General features: G+C 36.6%; 1 protein-coding gene across 13 annotated transcripts in view; it reads right to left on the minus strand.

Moving 5' to 3' along the window:
* The window catches only part of Kiaa1109 (KIAA1109 ortholog), a 249,263-nt gene that overhangs the window by 184,403 nt on the left and 49,526 nt on the right, over positions 1 to 15,334 (minus strand). For all 13 annotated transcript variants that reach the window (XM_029554131.1, XM_029554129.1, XM_029554128.1 and 10 more), the window contains exons 15-20: positions 13,500 to 13,591; positions 12,192 to 12,309; positions 5,245 to 5,400; positions 2,839 to 2,936; positions 1,381 to 1,559; positions 1,127 to 1,233 (exon numbers count right to left, since the gene is read on the minus strand). In XM_029554131.1, the coding sequence (XP_029409991.1) occupies positions 1,127 to 1,233; positions 1,381 to 1,559; positions 2,839 to 2,936; positions 5,245 to 5,400; positions 12,192 to 12,309; positions 13,500 to 13,591 (750 nt within the window). The remainder of the gene's footprint in view (positions 1 to 1,126; positions 1,234 to 1,380; positions 1,560 to 2,838; positions 2,937 to 5,244; positions 5,401 to 12,191; positions 12,310 to 13,499; positions 13,592 to 15,334) is intronic.

A 15,334-nucleotide genomic window follows, 5' to 3' on the forward strand; every position in this document is an offset into this window, starting at 1 on the left:
TATATATGGGGGTCTTTTTTAGACATGGGCTCTCTGTACCCCCAGCTGGCCTGCAACTCACTATGGAGACCAGGCTGGCCTTGAATTCACGGAGATCTGTTTGCCTCTGCCTTCTGAGTGCTGTGACTAAAGGCATGAGACACCAGGCCCTGCAAAAGCGAATTCTTAGAAGTTCTTCAAGGAAATTCTATGAAATTTCACTGTGCAAATGTAAATCTTGATATAATACCTATAAGTACCCCCAGCTGGCCTGCAACTCACTATGGAGACCAGGCTGGCCTTGAATTCACGGAGATCTGTTTGCCTCTGCCTTCTGAGTGCTGTGACTAAAGGCATGAGACACCAGGCCCTGCAAAAGCGAATTCTTAGAAGTTCTTCAAGGAAATTCTATGAAATTTCACTGTGCAAATGTAAATCTTGATATAATACCTATAATACTTAACAAAAACATACCTAAAAGACCAATAATGAAGAAAGCAAAGAATTTTATTGACAGAAGGAGAGAAATGCATAAATTAGAATTTATGAAAAACAAAAATCACTTATCTCTTAATTCTTTCTTTGTATCCAGGAATACAGAAATTAGCTTCTACAATCCATAAATTATATGATAGTTGCCAAAATGTGTTTAAAAATGAACATTTCACAAGAATAAACAGTTGAAATACATCATATATACACACTTTCATAGACCAACTCTACTGCTTTTACTTTGGCAGACTTGAGAAAAATCTTATCCTTTCTGAGTATATCTCTCTAACTCTAAGATAAGCACAATTATCTACCTTATAGAGTGCTGTAAGAATTAAAAAAGGTAATTTATGAGAAAACAGCTTGACTCAGTATCTGATAAATAAAAATAAAAGTTAGCTATAATTATTCCAGAATAGTAACAAGATTGTAAGTTCATATACTAATTTTATTTGAGACAGGGTCTCACTAACAGCCTGCCTCACCTGCCTCTGCCACTAGAGTGCTGACAGCAGCACAAGCCCCCATATGCAGCTCATACAGTTGTTTGAGAACAGATGCATTTCCAATTGGTTTTTTTATCCTTCGTATCTTACATAAGTGTCAATTATAATACCAGCTGTTTCAAAGTACAAATTATATTCAAAACACTTACAGGATTGTTTTAGCTGTTCATCTGCTTTTTGTGGATAAATTGGATGCCATGTATAATCAATGGTAAGCACGACACTCGGGACAGTCCAGCATTCAACCCAACCAGCCCTTCAAAGTATAAACAAATAGTTGAGACACATACTTTAGTTGTATAAAAACACTACTGATAGATAACTAAAGTCTCTTATCATTTGAAAGAAGATATTTGCCTATCTATGAGCACAAAATACTCAAACCATTATTTTATGCACTCACTTTTCCTGAGCAATGTTGCGCCATTTTGGTTTAACTGTTTTCTGACCACTCTGACACTCGGCAGGAATACCAGTTTCAGGAACCATTTTATTTGGGTGGCAATTCTTTACCAGCATAAATAATGAATATTTACTAGGGTGGCAATCTGGTAGGAATAAATGAAGATCAACATCTTCTCCCTAAAAAAAAAAAATAATTCAAAATAGTAAAATTGGTATATAAATATATCATCATACTACCTACATCTATAACAATCTTGAAAACAAACTCAAAATTAAATAAATTTTAAATGGCATATTTTACTAACCTGGAATAAGTTTTACAATGATTAAAAATTCTGATTGAAAAATAAACAAATATTATAGAAAGCAACACAGTCTCCAAATAACTATGAAGAGACTGTCTTCCATGTGGGTATTATATGAGACTCAACTTAAGAAAAACAAAACTTTTCTAATATAAGATCAGATGGACTATAACATGCATTTTCTTGAATTTTAAAACAGTACTGCTTTTAAGGATTCTAAATTGGCATTCCAAAGGACTTTCATTGGATTTACCTTTTCCTTCTGAGTTCCCTATTCTTTGCTCATTTCAATGCCTAGTTTCTTAATAGACAATACTAGAATAGGGTGGTTAAAATGGTGTACCTGAAGCTACACTGCCAGGGCTCAAAATCTAATTTGGCAACTCACTAGCTATCCATTCTGCCTCCTTCCTTCTCTCTCTCCCTGTACGCCAGGGTTTCTCTTCGTAGCTCAAGCTGGCCTCAATTTCTGATTCTCCTGCCCCCAGGTCCTGAATACTAAAATTTTAGGCACCATGCCCAACTGCAGCTCAGTTTTCTAAGGTAAAAACGCAAATAATATTAGTATGTGCCCCAATAAGGCTTTTTAGAGAACTACATGATTTACTACACATAAAATACTTGGAACAGTGTCTGGTACATAGAAAAAGTTTAATAGGTGCTGATTGCTCCCATTATTACTGCTATTTTTACTACTATAATTCATATGATGACCTATATCCTAATACTAGGTATTTTGCAAATTTTGAGCTTAGAAAGTTTGTAAGAGTTGCTTTTTGGATAAAGAAAAGCAAAGTGCCTCTGGTTCTTCCTTGAATTTATAGTTCAACTAGGGATCAAATATATGGAAGTATAAAATTTGCTCATAGTACATTACAGCTAAAAGAGGTTCTTCACAGACATAAAGATTAGTTACAGAGATCAGAAATGAATCCTAAGAAAATAATCAACTCTTGCTTTTCTTTTTTTAATTGGTCTGTTTCTTAGAAGCTCTTAATAAAAAGGGAAAGAACAGGAATTTGATCACACTAAAGCTAGTGGACACTGAAAGACAGCTTTAACTTTCAAGGCGGCAATGAAATGAAGAGGAAAAAATAAGAACTCTGGGAAATTAAACCTGTGGAATAAACAATGCATCCAATTATACGTACTTTTAAGGAGAACCTGGTATTGCATGTAGCTGGAACAAAGTCCGTAAAAGGCAATGAAAAATCAATGTTCAATGTTTCCCCACAAGCTGCTAGATACACTACAAAAAGGAAAAGTAAATTTACTTTAGTGTCAACAAAATTTAAATGTCAAAACTGCCTTAAATGCCCACCTAAATAAAATGAAATGTATGACATCATGGACAGTCTAAAGCCTATTCTGAAATAATCTCAAAAGATAACCAAGGAAAATCGATTCTAGTTATTATAACTTAAAAAAAAAAAATCAGGTTCCTGTAAAGGAGCTAGGATGAAATTACCCTTCAGAAGGGCTTTATTAGGAGACGGGGCCTGACAAGGGAGCTGCAGTAGGGAGACAGCTGTATGTATACCATGGGCGGAGAGTGAAGAAAAGAGCCTTCAAATACTGAGAGCATCCTGATGTACCCTTAGGAACCAGAAAATGGAAAGGAACCATGGGGGTAACAGGGAAGAAGGAGCCTGAGAGAGGAGAACAGCAGGAGAGAGCTGTTATCAAGGGTAAAATGGGGAAAATGAATGTATTTAACTGGGAAGGGAAGAGGGAGGGGTACAGAAGGAACTGTGGGAGTATAGAGGAAGAAGGAGTTCAAGGGGGAGGGATAGTAGAAGACAGGTACTTTCAAGGGAGAAATGGGGAAAATAGGGGTACTTTTAACTGGTAAGAGTTACACAGGGGGAGAGAGGGGAGAGATAAATAATGCTGAAGTGGTTTGAAAAACCAGAGGGAACTGTATTAGTTCAAAAATCTACCGAACTAATAGACTAAAAGTCTGTTTGTCTCCCTCCCTCCCTCCCTCCCTCCCTCCAACCAACCATCGAGTGCACAGGTAAAGAAGGCTATATAACAAGAAACAGTGCCAAACAGGAGAAACCTCCTTTCGAGTTGTTGGTTGGTCATGGTAGCCCAAGAGACTCTCAAAATAACACAAGCTATTGCCACAGTTCTTGATTGCCTCTCAGAACTTGAAGGTAAGACCCTATTGCTGAACACAGGAAATACTTCAGACACAGGACTTGGAGCAATGGAGCTGAAATTGACCTGGAAGCCTCCTCCCTGAAGATTAGTTCTCATTATCAGAGGACACTATACAACTAAGGGAGAAAATCAGTCAATGGTCCAACCCAGCTGTAATAGTACAACAAACAATATTGGTGCAGTAGTAGCACTTTTATCTTGGGGGTAATCAACAGCAACTTAATTGGACTTAAAACCTACTCAGGGGGCTGGAGAAATGACTCAGTCATTAAGAGCACTGGCTGCTCTTGCAGAGGACCCAAGTTCGATTCCCAGTACCCATATGGCAGCTAATAACCATCAATAATTCCAGTTTTAGGGGAGTCTAACACCCTTTTCTAACCTCCGTAGGCATCGCATGACACAGGTGCACTTACACACACTCAGACAATACACTCATACACATTTAAAAACAAAACAAAACAAAAACACCTGCTCAGTAGGAGGGAACTTCCTGTGGTACTATAAACATAGCCAGATACACATGGCTTATAGAGCTCATAGATCCTAGAGAAAAAGTTAGGTCTACCATATCCCTCGACAAACATAATTTCCTACTATATGCTAAATATATATCCCTGTTTATAGATATTTATACCTCTCACCAGTCATTTAAGAAGCTTATTTTTGTAATAGATGGAGACTATTAAAAGAGTTCCACACTGGTCAAACACAGAAAATAAGTGTCATGGACTTAGAACAGTGTTGACCCATGCAAACACAAACCAGAAAACAATCCAGTACAGAAGTGGGGAAATGAGTAAGAAGACCCAACCTTAGTTGGGGAACTACTGGCAACTGATCACTGAATGTCTGAGGGAAAGTTGGCCTTCTTTAAGAGAGTGACGCTAGACACAGGTTGACCCAGCTCCAGTGGATGAACCCATTCTGAGGAACATCTGGGGACAGAAACTTGACGTGGCAGGCCTTAACATATATGATATGTCAGAATGTATGAAATGTACTAGAAAAAAAAAAATAGAAAAACAAACTGAGAACAAGAGGGTTTCTAACTTCTAAGTTTCCAGGATAGGCAGGCTCATAAAATGTGATCTAGTTCGGCTGGAACTACCTGCACCATGAAGCAGGCACTGGACAGAGCCATAAACTTATCTTGCAGTTGGAAGGGGGCTTACTTTTCCTGCAGAGGCCTGAGTGCTATGTCACAAGTGCTTGTCAGTTCTTTGTCTTCAGGGGCAGGGGTACACAGCCTGATTTTTGGAGACAGAGAGGTAGCTGAGGATCTGTGATTTAACACTAGTATCTACTAAAAATTCAAACTCAAGACTCATTTTCTTTATTGACATGTGTCTTAATGAGCAGAATTAAATGGATTTAAATTTTTTTCTTACCATTTTCCTGCTGTTTAGTGGAACAGTCAATCCAATTGTGTTGATTAGCAGCCCAAATCATTTCAAACTGATGAAACATGATTTTAAAATTCCATGTGTAAGGAACAAAGGAAAAAATATCAGGCTCATTATCACTAGACCAGTCTTGAATTAAATCTGAAAGTGTTGGAGGCAGAGAACAGAAAATACAGTTAACTAAACATAAACACACTCACACACAAGTACACACACACACACACACACACACAGAGAGAGAGAGAGAGAGAGAGAGAGAGAGAGAGAGAGAGAGAGAGAGAGAGAGAGAGAGAGAGAGAGGAGAGATTCTAGATAGGCAAAATGACATCTTCCTTTGTAAATAAAAAAGAATATTTATACTTGCACACTTATCTCACTGAATCCTCTTCCACACTACATTTATTTCTACCCCTCTATTTCTTAACATTTGGGGGGGGGTATAAGGGCTTTACTATCTTATAAATGAAAAATAATATCTCATTTTAATGAAGTTTCTTAATTACAAGTGTAGAGGTATGTGGTTGTACATGCCTTTAATCTCAACACTGGGGAAGCAGAGACAAGCAAAGCTCTGTGAGTTTGGGTCAGTCTGGTCTATATAGTGAGTACCAGGACAGCTAGGGCTACACTCTGAGACCCTATTTGGGAGGGAGGGAGGGGGGGGCGGAGAAAAGAAAGATAGACTGTTAAAGTATATTTGAACAATTTTCCATATTTACTCATGAAATACATATCTACTGAATGCCTACTGTGTGCCAGTCTCTGTTCTAGACTCTGGGACTGCAATAACAAATAAAACAGATTTGATCATCTTATAATTCATAATCAATCATTCCTGCTTAGGTATTGTATGTTTTAATTGTTGCTTTCTGTCCTAGTTTATTCTTCATTGCTGTGACAAAATACTCTAACCAATACCAACTTGGGGAGGAAAGGGTTTATACAGCTTATATCTCCTAAGTCACAGTTCATCAGGGAGCCCAAGGTAGGAACTTAGGGCAGGGACCTGGAAACAGGAGCTGGAGCACAGGCCATGGAGGAATGCTGCTTACTGGCTTGCTCCCCTGGCCCCCTCTCAGCCTGCTTTCTTATGCAACAGGTCTACCTGCCCAGGGGTGGCACCACCCAAGTGGGCTGGGCCTTCCCACATCACTCAACAATCAAGAAGGTGCCCCATGGACATGGCCACAGGCCAGTCCAATGAAGGCAATTCCCCAACTGAGGCTCCCTCAACCCAGGTGTGTCAAGTTGACACTAAAGCTATGCAGCACACTTTCGAAAGTATTTTTTAATTTTTATTTATTATTATTATTGTTAGTGTGTGAAGGAAGGGAAGAGAGGGGAGGGCGTGGAGGGGAGTGAAGGGAAGGAAGAGGAGATGTGGGTGTGCACATTCCATGGCACACAAGCAGAGGCCTAAGGACAATTCTGTGGAATCAGTCAGTTCACTCTTTTCACATTTATGTGGGTTCCAAGCATAAAACTCAGGTCAACAGGCTTGCATGGCAAGCAACTTTACCTGTTGAATCATCTTATTGCCCCCTAATTTTTGCTTTTTAAATTTGTGTTCATATATTTAGTCTGTATCTCTGGTACCTTAATTTTCTTTTAAACTTGGGAAGTAAAAGTTCTCTCTATAAAGATACTAGTTCTGGACTCAGTAAGTTGTGTGTGTGTGTGTGTGTGTGTGTGTGTGTGTGTAAAATAATAGTAATTAAAGGAGTCAGGATATTAAGAATGGGAGAATATGGGGGGAGTTGGAGGGGAAAAAAGAAGGGTAGAAATGATGTTAAATACAGTACTCATCTATAAAATTCTCAAAAAAATTAAATAAATTTAATTTAAATAACAGTGGTTAGCCATCCCTTATTTATGTTTATTCTTTTTTAAATATTTTATTTATTATTTTTATTTTATGTGTATAAGTGTATTGCCTGCATGTAAGTGAGTACACCTGTGTCATGCAATGCTGCGGGGTCAGAAGAGGACTTCAGATGCCCCTGAAACTGGAGTTAAAGACGGTTTGTAGCTGACATGTGGGTACTGGGAACCGAACCTGGGTCCTCTGCAAGATCAGTCAGTGCTCTTAACTGCTGAGCCATCTCTCTAGTCCCAGCTTCACCTTCTTTGTATAAGTGACTAATCCAAAATAAATAAAGGGGGACTTACCCTGTACCATCAAAATATTTACAGGGCCCCAAGCCCATCTAGAAGGATTTGGATTTTGGTTTCCAAACCTCCTCTCTACTCATGGAGGGTCTTTCCTCTCTCCTTCTGTGTCTCTGTCTCTATATATACCATGTCGGTGCTGGGAACCAAACCCGGGTCCTCTGCAAGAGCAGTCAGTGCTCTTAACTGCTGAGCCATCTCTCCAACCCCAGATTTATGTTTACACTTAACTTTTACTTTTTAAAAATATGCCTTATTGTTTTATTTTCTAATAAAGGAAGCAATTATTACAAAACAGAGTCAAATACTTCTTTCATAAACTGCACTGGGGCTGGGGCAAGCAATCATATATACAAATATTTCCACTTCCATCCTCATTCCAAAATTATCTTCTTCCCTGTTTTGAAAAGGTAGACAGTCCCCAAAAGCAGAATTATCCAGGAGAAAAATTCTGGGAGATGCTTAATCTTCACTTCTTAAAGCCAGCCCTTCTAAGGAGCCTGATTTTATTCCTTTTTCAAATTTTCATCTTTTAAAATTCATTCCCGCAACTAACCAATTTCACAATAAAATTCATCATCCTCCAGGCTGATTTCCTCACTTTTCTAATGATAACCATAGTTCATCATTTTTACTGAAACAAATATAGTTATCTACTCATGTTCATGGCTTCCACATCTATGGATTCAATCAACTATAGGTTAAAAATCTTTATGAGATTGCCATTTGTACTAAACAAGCACAAATAGGTTTTTTCATACCATTACTACCTAAACACTATGGTGTAATTTTTAAATAAAATATTTACATTGTGATAGGTATTATTAAGTAATTTAGAAATTAATGAAGGTATAAAGGGGATACACACAGTTTATAGGCCAGATCTATACCATTTCACAGAAGGCATTTGAGCATCCACAGATTTTCATATCCATCATGGAGCCAGAGCCCTACAGACATTAATTAATGAGTGTACTGTCTTGGATATTCTCTCTACTGAAGGAAAATAACCATTTTTAACGGCCCCAGTTTTAAATGCCTCTTCTACTTCTGAGCTTCAGTATTTTTTTTAAGTTTCTTTTCATTGAATTTTTGTGTATTTCATACAGACGACCTTAATTTTAATCATCTTTATACCCCTGTCCCCACTGGCACCTTCCCATAGCTCCCCCACTGGAATTCATACATTCTATCATTTGCGTTAAGGCCTATTGTGTCAGTAGATTAGCATCAATAATTTTATGCTGCAAGCTCCTCATTGTTAACACAGGGATAGTAATAATGCTATTGGTTTGAGAGTCATGTGAGGAAGATATAAATGAGTATGTTTTATGAATGATAAAGTGCTATGCAAATCTTAGCTAGTGTTACTGAGTTCATTTTATAAAGGCCATTGCCAGTCTAATAATCCTTTCTTATTTTCTCTGATTAAATTCAGATGGTAATGATTTCTTCCATCCATACATATTAGATGCATGTGTTAGCTTCACAGTTCACACTAGTACTAACTCAACCTATATACTTGGAATCGTTTCACTTGTCTATGTCTAGTATGGATGTCAATATACTTAAGACTTTTAATTCAAAATAATGAAACACCCATAAATAATATGCACTTAAGTTCTCTTTTGGAAGAGATGATGTTTAGGAATTGCATTGAATCATTATTCATGATAAAACTTAGAATGCACATTAGAGGCAATTATCTACCTCATATCAGTTAAAAGACTGAGATGAAACTGGCATAAAATAGAAATTCAAATGATCTCAGAAAACTAATGCAGTTCCTAAATAAAATTACTTGCCAGTTTATGCAAATCTTCTAAGTGTTTCAGGCCATTAAAATGGCTCAGTGGGTAAAGATACTTGTTGACAAGCCTGACAACCTAGGCTTGATCCCCATGACCCACAGGGTAGGAAAGAACCCAGAGAACTGAGACACACACACAACCACACAAATATAAATAAATAAATGAAGAAAGAAAGTAATTTAAATTTTCTATGCTTTTGTTTAGTAACAGCTGAAATGGTACAAAGGTAATACCTAATTTCCATTATGATATATCTTAGATTTTTAATTACTTATTTGAAATTTCATCCTATCATTGTATAGTATGGTTTCCACAACAGCTTCTACAATATCTTTACTGACAAACATTAAGTTATGGTGAAACTATTTTTATTAATGTCCACTCAGTGCACTTTAACATACACGTTTTCTTTGAACCAAAAGCAACCCACATTACCCCGCTGGTCCTATCAAATAATTTGATTAGAAAAAAGAAGCACCTTTTTTTCATGACTGCCTTACTCATTTGTATAAAAAAATAAAATGTTATAAAGGTAGCAACTTAAAAATCTAAGAAACACTCCAATGACTCATTCCATAACTAAACAACCCATAAAATGGGTAAACAACCCATAAAATGCCAGTAAGTTGGTATTAGAGGTTTGTAGGAGCTTATTATTCTCTTCTCCCCATTATCATAATAATCTGAGTCAATATGATTATTCCTGAAGAGGCTTCAGTTTCTGCCTTTGTTTTATAGCTTTACTCCTGAGGCTCTATATTTATGATAAAGCTCTATCCTGTATCCAAATCTCTAAAGAACAATTTCGTTATTAACAGGCCTAAGAATGACTGTTAAGAATAGTGAGCATTCCCTCACACCAGACAGATACCTTCCTTTCTATAGAATTCTGCCAACAGAGTAAACAATTTAAACATGTGACAGAGGATATTCACTCTCAGACTGAACCAGTATCAGTACCTATGAGTCAGTCTTTTAGGAGAATTAGTACATAAAAAAGCATGCTTAAACGTTACTCTAATGCTGTTATGCTTTTAAAAAATCAACACAACATGGCAAAATGTTAGTTATTACATCTGAAAGATCAGAACTTAAATGGTACAAATGCATTTTTAAAAAAATAACAAAAAGAATGAATTAAAATAGGTAAAGCATGGGCTGGAGAGCACACGCAGGCATTACAAGGCTCAGGCTCACAACCATAAAATAGGTAAAATAGAGTGACAGAAAAGAGTTTATGGAGAATCTGTTGTAATTAAAGAAATACATACTTGTCATTTAAAAGCAAGTAGTAAGATCTTCAGTTTAAAGTGTTACTACAAAAACCCTGGGAGTGGTGACCCACACCTTTATTCCAGAAATAGCAGGCGATCTCTTTGACTTTGAGGCCAGTCTGGTCTACAGTGATTTCCAGGCCCGGCAAGCTATAAAGTGAAGCCCTGTCTCAAAAATGCCAAAAAACAAAACAAAACAAAAAAAGTTTAAATCATGAAAAATTTAATTCTATTCCACCTAGTTTTAGCACTGCTGATATGCAGATGTGGGATGCCTAAAAGAAAAGTAATATGAAATGTTAAATGTCAGAAAATAGGACTCTTCTTCAAAAGAGTTTCAAAGTTAAAAGCTACAAAACTTTGAGGAGGAAAAGTGACAATAGCGAAAGAAGTTAAGCAACCTAACAGATTCTGGGGTAGACTATTTGAGCTGGAATACTGCTTAACCATCTTATAGGCTTCATAACCCTGGTCTAACTGCTTCAATTCTGGAATTCATTTCAAGATAATAAAATAATTATAATAAAACTGAATCAGGGAATTTGTGTGAAGATTCAATTACAATATGTACAAATTTCTTAGGACAGAGTCAGACTCCTATTACATAAATTTTAACTATTTTTTTTTCATAGACTTAAAAAGAAGTGTTTATTTCATGTTCTGCTTTACTGGCAGAAGTAACTTTCCAGAGATTCTACATTTCTACCTCTAGGGCACTGAGTCAAGCCCTGGAGAAATCTTTAACTGCAGGAAAGTAGAAGCACTATATTTAGTGCCCAAGATAGGCCCTATTTAAAAGAAAATGAAAAAAAAAAATGCTTCTACATATTGTATTAAAAGGCATTTTAAAAGGCTCAACCTCTAGCAATAGCAAAGCCATGGTGGAAAATTTTAGTCCTGTTTTAAAAATAAGGAAACTGAAGTAAAGCAAAATATTTTAGCCAACGTAACAGGGGTATGAAGGTTAAAACATGTTAAATCACTACCATGCCCCCAAATACCTAGTGGCATTCATAGATGGATGGATGGATGGATGGATGGATGGATGGATGGGATGGATGGAGCAAGCAAAAAACCAATATGGTGCTCCCAAGAGTAGCCAAAGATCCTAGAAAATCAGATTAACTCTGTGGGATTTAGCTTTTGGAGCCAGGATCAATGCTACTAGCTTTTAGTATAGTATTATTTGTATTATTCATAGAGCATGATTATGAGTTTTTATATTCATGAAATATAAATGCCTCAAGAATTTATTTTTTAACCAGTAATAGCATCAACTTAAACCATACCAAGAGAAAAGACATAACAAGGGCTCTGAATATAACACATCATATTTGACTACTGGAGTACACTGTTGTAGATGAAAATAAAAGTGAAGCTGGACGAGAGAGCAACTGACTCAGCAACGCCATCTTTACGTCCTACTAGAATGATACAAAGCAATAGCCTAAATGGAGTTCATTCATTTTCTTCTGAGCTCAAAATTGAGTTATTTATTGTTGTTGTTGTTTGGAGTAGATAAGAACAGAAATTAAAATATTCCCTTCAATATTTTCAGGATAAAACAAATTAAGGCAAATTGTGTCATCAAATCCCTATATTAAATTTAAAGTAAATCTATTAGATATAAAAACAAGCTCCCCACAATAAATCTCACTCTACATTTACTAGAAAATACCTGTAAAGAAGTTCTTCTGTGCAAAGATGAAGTGGTAGGTAGCTTTATAGACCTCTAATTCACACTGCCATGTCTGTGGCATGTTCCATATTCGAGGATAGCTGGCATTGATATGGAACTGCAAAACAAATGTTAGAACTTAAAATGTGATAGTGAACAACATGAGAAATGAATTCACACACATGAGTAATTAAAACTTATTTTCCCATTGAGCGAACAGATCCCCTTGGGACTTTAATACTGCTGTGACTAAAGGTTAGCATCTTTGGTTAACATCCAGCTCTCTGAAATATTAAGCTATGATGTTTCCAAAAAATCTCTCTTGAGAACAAGGAATCAGGCACCAGTTTCAGCAACATACTCCCACTAACCAGTGAACACAACAGCTATCAGCTCATGTCTCTAATTCCTCCTTAAACATCCTGTGTTACATGAAGAAGGATGGAATGCCATGCATAATATCATACAAACTGACCTTGGTGTTTCAATAAAGGAAAAAGCTGCATGCCTAGGAACAGCACTGCTATATTACACAGCCCTATTTATCATTAATAGCAAGAATTTTAATGAATGCTGAACCTTAATGAATAAATACTGAATTTGCTAGTTTTATATATACATATGGACACTATATATTATATAGTCATAGTAATTGTGATATTTTCCTCTTAATTTACATATAAGTCATGTGTAAGATGTTGGTTTAAGACAATTAAGAACTTTGTGGCATCATCTTATATAAATAAATCTTCTGGGAATACCAACCATTCATCATAGTGGTCTTTGTTGCTGTTATCCCTGATTTAAAAACAAATGTCTGATGAATGAGGCCCTAATCTGCAGTTTCAATCATAGGCACCACATTATTTCCGTGTGTGATATAAAACAATCCAGTATATACCAGCATGATTTTCAACTTTCACCTGAGTCAAAGACTAAAATGTACAATGAATAACATTATTTAAGCTCTGAAAGAAAATCCAATAGGACCAGAAAACACAGTAAAAAATAATTTCATTTACCATCTAGGAAAAGTTTAGCCCAGATGCATGAAGTTTAAAAACAATATTCTAACAACTTTTGGGGACCTTCTATTCTCTTCCTCCATTTTAGAAGCAGAACAAGAGAGAGATGCCAAAAGTAGTCCACAGTATTGGGAATGTACTTCTCTTCCCAAATATGGTATCAAGAATACCTAGAAGTACTTGAATAAGAAAACAGATCATTCAACTTCTCAGATTTTACACTAGAAAATTAAAGCCAAATCTCTACTATAAGTATGCACACCATCATATACATTAAACTTACTGCTAACATTTCTGCTTCTAAAAGGGTCCGATACTGCATGCTGGTAGTGGCATCAACATGTAATAGTTGTCCTTTAATTGCAGGGGTATAACCTAATAAATAAAAACATAAAATTTAAGAACCAGAGTAAAATATGGAATATTTCGATAACAATTATGCAATTAAAACTTGTGAAGGAGAACCAACTCCTATCACCATTCAAAGACGAAATCCCTGAAAACAGTCCCTTAAACACATCTCCAAGACAGAGAGCTTGCTAGTGTGACAGGGGCTCCTTCCCACTTTGGACAGGTCTGAGAAATATCATGACCATATGATAACTAACTTGGTTTGCTTGAATGTAAGCTACAGTGGTCTCTCCATCTCCATGGCAGAACATTCTAAGACCCTACACCTAGACCAAAATCTACAGATGCTCAAGACACTTATGTAAAATGAGACAGTATTGTCTTTTTTTTTTTTCTTTTCCTTTCTTTCTTTTTTGAGACAGGGTCTTACTATGTAGTCCTGGGAACCTGAACTCCCTATGTAAACACGTTGGCCTTGAATCCACAGAGATCTACCTTGCCTCTGCCTCTGGAGTACTGGGACTAAAGGCATGAACTACCATGCCCAGCATGGCACAGTATTTTCATATTACCTACATATATCCTCCTGCATATTCCAAATGATCTTACATTACTTATAATACCTAATACAACATAAATGCTATGTAAATATTCATTATACAGTACTGTTTAGGGAATGACAAGAAAAAGGGATGTATCCAGTACAAATACAACTTTTCTTAAATATTTTCATCTCACAATTGATCAAGTCTATGAATGCAAAGTCTATGGCTATAAGGGCTGGCTACATACATCTATTCTCTAAACAATATTTTTCAACTATGAACACAAGCCCCACGCTTTTTCTTTAGCCACTAACTTGAATATATATTTTAATATACTCCTTAAATAAGACAATTTCTAAATAACATCTATTTTTCACATACTGACGGCTTCCCAAGAATGCAGGCCACTATCAGCATAAGCAGGAAACTTTAAAATGGCCAGTTGGGGCTACAGGGAGACCCTGCCTCAAAAAGAACCCCCGTAAAAAAAAACCCAGTAACATGAATAAATGTTTTTTGCTAAATTTATGAAATTATCTTTTAGATTTCTTCATTTTGCTTTCTTTTCTAATTATTTTTATTTTATGTCTATGAGTGTATTGCCTACAACCGTGTCATGCAATGCCACGAGGACGGAAGAGGGCTTCGAATTCCCCTGGAACTGGAGTTAAGGATGGTTCGTAGACACCATGTGGGTGCTGGGAATCGAACCTGGGTCCTCTACAAGAGCAGTCAGTGCTGTTAACTGCTAAGCCATCTCTCCGGCCCCTATTTTGCTTTCTTATTCTCACCTTAACAGCCAGTCTTACATGTACCCTGCTATTAGTTGTTGTTTTTTTTTTTTTTTCCTCCCCATATACCTGGATCAGAAAAATATTTTCAGCTTCTGTGTATTTGGAGTCATGTATTGCTCTTTCCTGAGACCTAAGTTCACTCTCATCTCCATAGAGCATTACCAATTTAAAAGACAGTAGCAGTCCCTTATTTGAGTCATTACTAGTTTTCCACAACTTCCAAGCGCCTTTTCCCTGTGATACACTGTAATTAAGGCATTTCTCAGATGTTTCTTACCAAATCAGACCTCTGAATCAGGCAGTACTAGATAATCTCAGCCTTCTCTTTCATGACTTTACATGATCATAATTTGAAACTAGCTAATAAAACATTTAGTTCTCCAAAAAAGGGACCCAGAGTTAGGAGAAAAGACAGATTATGTCATCCT

The sequence above is a fragment of the Nannospalax galili genome, unplaced genomic scaffold (genome assembly GCF_000622305.1).
Source record: "Nannospalax galili isolate Female #2095 unplaced genomic scaffold, S.galili_v1.0 scaffold64, whole genome shotgun sequence".
Lineage (NCBI taxonomy): Eukaryota > Metazoa > Chordata > Mammalia > Rodentia > Spalacidae > Nannospalax > Nannospalax galili.